Source organism: Lathyrus oleraceus, chromosome 3 (genome assembly GCF_024323335.1).
Source record: "Lathyrus oleraceus cultivar Zhongwan6 chromosome 3, CAAS_Psat_ZW6_1.0, whole genome shotgun sequence".
Lineage (NCBI taxonomy): Eukaryota > Viridiplantae > Streptophyta > Magnoliopsida > Fabales > Fabaceae > Lathyrus > Lathyrus oleraceus.
In genome coordinates, this window is record NC_066581.1 from 389,203,350 (window position 1) to 389,211,127 (window position 7,778).

Genomic DNA, 7,778 nt, shown 5'->3' on the forward strand with positions numbered 1-7,778 from the left:
TTTGATGTGTATTTGATTAAAACTCTATCCAAAGATATACTTTCGTAAATTATATAAAGATACATTTTCCTATTAATATTTGTAAAAAATGAAAATTTAACTCATTTATGAATGAATTGAGTGTGAAATAAAATGCATCTGAAAATACATTTTTAAATTCCAAAAACTTTTTAAATTTTTCATAAGGGTACTTTAAGTAATTCTCTTATTTTAATTGTGTTATTTGAGTATTCTCCAATACTATTTTTCTTTTCACAAATTATTTTTAAATTTTAAACAATATAAACATATTACTTATAAATGAACTTTTTTTTGTTCAATAGCAAACATAATAATAAACATTTTCTAAGAATTCACACACAAAAAAAACCATCAATTTAATAGTATCAAATAATAGTAAATAAAAACGCGTAAAGCAATATTATGTGCCTCTCTTTGTTGAACTTCACCAAACTCCATCGCTTCTCCTCGAACACCCTTCTCTTCTTCTCCGTCAACAAAATCCCAATTCTACCCCTACCATCTTCTCCAATTTACCATCTCACCCAACACAACCACCTCCACAACCATGTACAGCAACGTACTTATCAACTGTTCCAACTGCCACACGCCTCTCCAGGTCCCACCCGGCGCCGGATCAATCCGCTGCGCACTCTGCCAAGCTGTCACTCTCGTTGCCGACCCACGCGCCATCCCTTCTCAACCCTTCTCGTCTCCTCACGCGCCTCCTCCGCCTTCCCCTTACAGCCAAACGCCGCCTGGTCCTCTGCCAAACCCTCACGGTCGTAAGAAAGCCGTGATCGTCGGAATCTCGTATAAATTCTCGCGCCATGAACTTAAGGGATGCATCAATGACGCTAAGTGCATGCGTTATCTTCTCATCAATAAGTATAGTTTTCCTGAATCTTCCATCATTATGCTCACTGGTATGTTCCCGATCGAATTCCATCTATGCCTTATCGAGAAAGTAACCGTAGAAATTTTCTTATTTTTCTGGTTAGTTTAGTTTAAATTAATTGTGTGTTTGGGTGAGAAAGATCTAGATTCTGGAAAATTAATTGAATTGGTTAAAATTGAGTTTGGAATTAAGTTACTCATGCTTAAATGTTTCCATGGTTGAACATTAAGGTGATTGTGGATACTGTTTATTCAAGTAAATACTCAATTCAATTTGGTAGCTGTAATTATAAGATTGTATCAGTAATCTCCACATTATCATTATACTGAAATGATCCATGTAATTTCCTTACATTATATACTCAGTTTCAATCTCAGTAGCACCGACACCTTAGGCGTGTCCATGTTAGTGTCGGTGTCCAAAACCGACACCGACACTTGTGATTACATTTAGTTTATTCGTCTTTTTCAAATTGTTACCGGTACCGACTTGTCCGTGGCGTCGTGTTTCTGGTGTCCTTAGGTTTCAATTGCATCCCGACATTACTAAGGTAATATCATTATCGTCTGTAAATACCAACAGAGGAATCAACACCATTAAAAAAATTGCAATTTCGAAGATCATTTTGAAATATTAATAATGGGTGAACAAGGTTGATATGGATATACAATTTCTAGACCATATTGAGTATTTTCTCTTATTTATTTGTTGTATAACAAAAGTGAAGCATTTTGTTTGAGTAAAACCCAATTTAGTTTGTAAGAAAATTTTGGAACTGAATGCAGTTTCTTAAAAAAAGTACACAAACACCCATCGAAATTACCAACTCAAGACAATTAATTCCAACAAAAATTTAAACACCCAAAGCAGTTCATGGTAGAAGGATTAATGAGTCCTGATTTGTAATTCTGAGAAATTATTTGTGGTCTTTATTATGCGGGTTTAAACTAGATTCCCCGTTTTCTTAAGGGACTAAAATGAACATTTACTCATTTAGTTTTGTAACATGAGGATTTGGTGGAAATTTGTTTATTCTCTTTCGAATGTCTCAATGCAGAAGAAGAAGATCCTCGTGGTCCCAAATTTCCATCCAAGAACAACATCAGGATGGCAATGTTTTGGCTTACACAAGGATGTCAACCTGGAGACTCCCTGGTTTTTCATTATTCTGGTCATGGATCGCAGCAAAGGAACTATAATGGTGAAGAAGCCGATGGTTTTGATGAGACTATTTGCCCTTTGGATTTTGAAACACAGGGTATGATAGTAGATGATGAGATCAATGCAACGCTCGTAAGGCCTCTTACTCACGGGGTTAGGCTGCATGCACTAATTGATGCCTGCCATAGTGGCACAGTTATGGATTTGCCATTTCTTTGCAGAATGAACAGGTTACCTTCTTAACGATAGTTTAGAGTTTCTAATTACATGGCTTATCTGTTATGATTTTGTTATTGTTGACTTTAGTTAGCATCATGATGTTTGATTAACAATTCTTAATGATGAATTAATGGTTTATCGAAAGGAAAACAAAATCTTTTACAGAAAAATTTAGTGAGTTATGTTTTCTGTAATTGTGCCCATGACTGATCAATAACTAAACCTAGGTTCTTAATCCTGGATAGCGGCAACCCCCAAAATGCTATAGCGGCATGGCGGATAGCGGGATGACCGCTATTGCGAGCTTTAAAAATCAAGGAAAATACTTAACATGAATACGTAAATATTTAAAATAAGTTCCAACAACATGCATAATGCCTTAAAAACAAAAGTTGCAACAACATACATAAATTCCAACACCAACATCAATATAAGTTCCCACCAAAATCAAATTATAAATGTACTCAAAATGACTAAACAGAATTCTAAACGTAAACAAAATGACTAAATCACACCCCCGTTTGCCTCATCTTCACTTCTAAGTTCCACCACATTAATATCATCTTGCTCATCTCTTGATTCAAACTCTTTATAGGAGTTCCACTACCAACCTATGTCAATATTGTCACCAATAGGTTTTTTAAAAAATCTTTGTTGTTGGAAGTGTGTCACACTTGCAGAAGATGTTGTCATGTTTGCTAATAAAAGAGAAATAGAGCAACACAGCCAAATAGAGCAAAATAGAGGAGAAGGCACAGAGCAAAACATAGGAGAAATCAAATATGAATGGATGAGAAAGGTGAAGAAATAGATGAATAGGTGAAGAACGGTGATGATTTTTGAAGAACGATGGATGGCTTGCTGATTTGTGAAGAATGTCGAAGTTGTGCGAAGAAGTTATGCGAAGAAGATAGCTTTCTTAAACGCAAACACGCGAGTGTAGATGGAAAAGGAAAAAAACATGTGAAATGACCTAAAGCAAACACGTATGCTTTTATATTAGGTAAAATAAAAGGGTCAAAATACCAATTTTCCCTAAAAAAATTCGAATTTACAAATTTACTCATCTTCACAATAGCGGTCTACAAGCTGCTATTGCACCGCCATGACTACACAAACAGCGGCCGCTATTCCCGCTATCGCGGATAGTGCTTAGCAACCCAAAAGCGTCGCGGTGAGGTCTGGTTCCGCTATGCTATAGCGCGCTATCGACAACCTAGAACCAAACTGTTATCTCATGATAACATTTTTATTTATCAATACACCTTTGCCTATACTTACGACGCACTGATAGTTCAGGGTCGAGATACTGTTGGCCAACAAATTAACGTAACTTGTGAAGTACAACAATTATTAGGAAGATGAATGCTAGCAACACACTCTCTAACATACATTTTTAACGCACTCTATGATCGGTTAAAATTCACATGGGTTCCATATAAATTTGGTGGGATCCATGTGAATTTTAACCGATCAAAGGTGTGTTAGAGACTGTGTTGCAGCATTATTCTTATTAGGAAATAGTTGAATTAAAGCTGTAGTGATGTGTGCTGCAGATGGTCTAAAGAGAGGAATGGATGTGATCGACACGAGAGCCTTATTCAATGAAGGAAGGGCTCTGGTATATAGAGAGGAGAGGACCTCACCGTTTAACAAGTAATCATAGAAACAATGGAACCTACCATTTCTTTGTCTATTTCTATTTAATTTACTAAAGAAAATATAGTGCTACCAATTTTGGATCCTTTGGCGATCTCGATCATACTCTGGAATGCTATCTGGTGAGATCACCGGGATCACCATTCACCATGCTTTCACACAAGATTGGTGAAATTGCATGATCCCAGTGTGCCTAACCAAAAGTGGTTTATCCAGAGACCCAATTGTTGAAACATGAAAACCCATTTTCTCTTGATCCTAAATGATGTTTTATGACCTTTAATCCTATTGCAAGCATTTCTCCCCTAGATAAACAGTTTATCTCTATTTATCCTGCATGGTAGTGTTTTACCGGTTGTCATATTTTAATTATTAGTTTTGTTTAGTGTTTGTAGTGATTTTTGAAGGTTTTTCTCTTATTATTAATGTTATTTTGTGTGTGGATAGGGTCTTACAATCAGTGTTACAAATTACAATCTCATGATTTACATTTTCATTCTCCTTCCTTATCCTAGGTAGATTCTTGATTATGACTACCTTGGTGCATGTAATCTGACAGTGAGAAAACACTAGAGAAGAAAGGTGTTTAAATTGCATATATTTGACCAGTATAGAGTATATATGATGATGGATATCAATTGACGTCTTAGCTCATAAATGTTTGACAAATGAGCTGGAACACTGGCATGCACCAAGGGTTGTTCATGTGTATATACCTTTTCAATTTGCACATCCCAAAGCTACTCCTTCAAATGTGGATGATGCAATCCTAGTTGAGTCTGTTGGATTATATTCTAAGTCAAGAGAAGACATGTTTAAGATCTTATACCAATTGTGTGTATTGAGCTATGTGACTAGAGGATATGCTTATTTACTGTTCCCATTTATTTTTTGTTTTATCTGCATTTGTTCACTCAAAATAGAGATTCTGATTGTTGTAGACTTGGGATGAAAAAAAATTTATAAATATTTTGCATTGTCTTGCTTCTTCTTCTTATTTTTTATTCTAGGTATCTAATAAATAGTGTTTTCTTCATTTGACTCGTGATATATGGCATATTCTTTATTTATATATATAGTTCCCTTGATGGCTTGAATTTACTTTGTTTCTTTCTTCTAACAGCCGTGGACAATATGTATGGGAGGACCATCGCCCTAGGTCAGGTGTATGGAAGGGATCAAGTGGTGGAGAAGTTATAAGTTTTAGTGGATGCGATGATCATCAAACTTCTGCAGATACATCTGTAAGTTTCAGAAAATTCAAATCATGTCCTGTCTTAGTGTCTTAGTAACCCGCTAGTAGGTTAGGATGTGATATCATGTTTAATATAGGTTAGGATGTGATATCATGTTTAAAATGATATATTTAAAAGCTTTGCAAAAGGCTAAACACAGAAATAGCTAGCAACACAAATACAGGTAGGTAGCGGATACATGTATCCATTTTCCAAAACCACTACCCTGTGTGTGGAGACATACACAAATTCAAAGGCATATGAGTAATGAGTGTGCATAATTTAGAAACTTTATTCGTCCCAAGTCTTTAACAATATATGCTTGATACAATGGAGTAATTCCCAATATTTGGTTAGCATGTGGTATTTGGGTTTCACTGGATCCCACATTCCCATACATAAAAATACAAAAGATAGCACATGCATCAGCTGTGCATGCTTGCAACACTATGCAGTTGAGATACATTAGTATTTGGGTCTCACTGGATTCCACATTCCCATAAATACAATTACAAATATAGCACATGCATGAGCTGCATACTTGCCAACACTATGCAGTAGAGATACATTGGTGTTTGCCTATTTGCCAACACTATGCAGTAGAGATACATTGGTATTCACCTATTTGCCAGCACTATGCAGTAGAGACACATTGGTATTCGCCTATTTGCCAACACTATGCAGTAGAGATACATTGGTATTTGCCTATCAGCTGCATATTCTTGAAGGTTAGTTGCTGGAACTACACTCAAGCTTTTTGCAAACTCTTGTGTCTTCCCACCTTAACCCAATAGGATATATTGAGGGTGCATAGGCCTTGGTCATTGAAGGAGATGATGAATTTCACTATATTGATACGTTTGGCCTATTAGATTTTTGGCACACTTGAGTTATTACAATCTTTTAGACATGCCTTTTTGCCTTGATAAATGCACCAGCAAATGTAAATTGTATTAGACTTTTTCATGTTATGTCCGAATGCAAAATCTTTTACACCAAGTGGCAAAAGAGGGAATACTTACCTTGCTTCTCTCTGTAATGGGAGTTGGAGTCATATAAGTCAACTGCATGGTGTTGGGCAGATATGCAGCCGACGCATGTGCTATATTCTATATAGCAAAGTGGGATCAATTGAGACATAAACCTGCTAACCAAATATTTGGAATTCCTCCATAATATAAAATATACATTGTGAATGACTTAAGGATGAGACAAATTTTTAAATTATTCACACTCATTTAGGAAATCCATACTTGCCTTCGCTACCTTTATTTGTGCTGATATTTATCTGTGTTTATATGTCTGACAATATAGTCACTATCACTGTAAACAGGCACTATCTAAAATTACATCAACTGGAGCCATGACATTTTGCTTCATCCAAGCAATAGAACGCTCTGGTCCAGGTGCCACATATGGCACCATTCTTACTGCAATGCGCACTGCTATTAAAAATGCTGGCAGCGGTGGTGGTGGTAGTGGGGGCGGCGATGTGGTAACATCTCTTCTTTCCATGCTTTTGACTGGAGGTAGTCTTACTGCTGGTGGGCTGAGACAGGTAAATATACAGTTGAAGCTCTCTTATCATATTTCAAATCTCGAATTTGAACTGTTTCCTTTTCATGCTCAATATGATGTTAGGTCATATAGTTCACCTTTTATGACACCTTACAAGTTTTGTGAGTATGGAGAGGCTCTTAATTTTGAACTGACTTCTGCTGTTTACTGTTTCTCCTCCCTTTTTTGGTTTCAACAGGAACCACAGTTAACAGCTGGCGAAGCATTTGATGTTTATAGAAAGCCTTTCTCATTATAATAATGCTCAGCACTCTTTGTTCTGCAATTTTATTTCATTGGTGTTGCCCGTGTACATGAATGTATTGATTAGTATGACAGATTAATTTATAATAAAGTAGGTGGGGTTCTAATATATTCGGTTTTTTGTCAACGACATGTTCGGTTGAATTTATGTCTGAATTTGAAAATGCATTTGCATTTACTCGTATTAATGAGTAGTAGATCTTGGTATGATTCATTCTATTATATTTTGGTAATTTGTCTCAGATCACACCTTGGTTTGAATCTCACATTGTATTGATTGTTATTTTTTTATGTGATGATTGGTGTAGTTGATGAACGGAAAATAAACGTTTTATCTTATTATTACCGTAATTTAATTAAGGATCTTTACCAAATTCATTGAAACGCATGTTGCAGCATCAAATTTATTTGCTTAGAAACTTTCAGTTATGCTTTTATCAAAAGATGCCCTTTTATATGGTGGACTACAAAAGCATCTTTTATATGGTTCCAACAATGTTAATTTATTTAAAGAAAAGTTATGAGCATTCGACAATGTTAAATTATATTAGTGTGAAGGAGAATTTTGTTGTATATTGTTATCCAATCCGATTCAAGAGATTAGTCTATATCTTGTGGTCAAAGATTTATGGTTTATAAAAAGACCTATAATAAAAACCCCTAGTATATTCTAGGCACATAAATGAATAGTTTAAATATGCATTTAGCTTATATACATATGTAACTTTTTAATTTAACTCATGTAGTTTTATTTATTTGATTGTAGTTTTTATAAATATATGTTA

General features: G+C 35.4%; 1 protein-coding gene across 1 annotated transcript; it reads left to right on the forward strand.

Annotated features, from left to right (window-relative positions):
- Positions 1-398: 398 nt before the first annotated feature.
- On the forward strand, positions 399-7,212 carry LOC127127884 (metacaspase-1). The gene is made up of 5 exons (XM_051057158.1): positions 399-926; positions 1,956-2,289; positions 5,061-5,181; positions 6,506-6,730; positions 6,929-7,212. Exons 1-5 carry the CDS (start codon positions 569-571, stop codon positions 6,986-6,988), a joined length of 1,098 nt encoding a protein of 365 aa, XP_050913115.1. The 5' UTR covers positions 399-568; the 3' UTR covers positions 6,989-7,212.
- The last annotated feature ends 566 nt before the right edge of the window (positions 7,213-7,778 follow it).

Coding starts and splice junctions, on each gene's coding strand:
- LOC127127884 (XM_051057158.1), top strand. CDS start 569: ATGTACAGCAACGTACTTATCAACTGTTCCAACTGCCACACGCCTCTC. Junction 927..1,955: donor TTCCATCATTATGCTCACTG/GTATGTTCCCGA, acceptor GTCTCAATGCAG/AAGAAGAAGATCCTCGTGGT. Junction 2,290..5,060: donor TTTCTTTGCAGAATGAACAG/GTTACCTTCTTA, acceptor TTCTTCTAACAG/CCGTGGACAATATGTATGGG.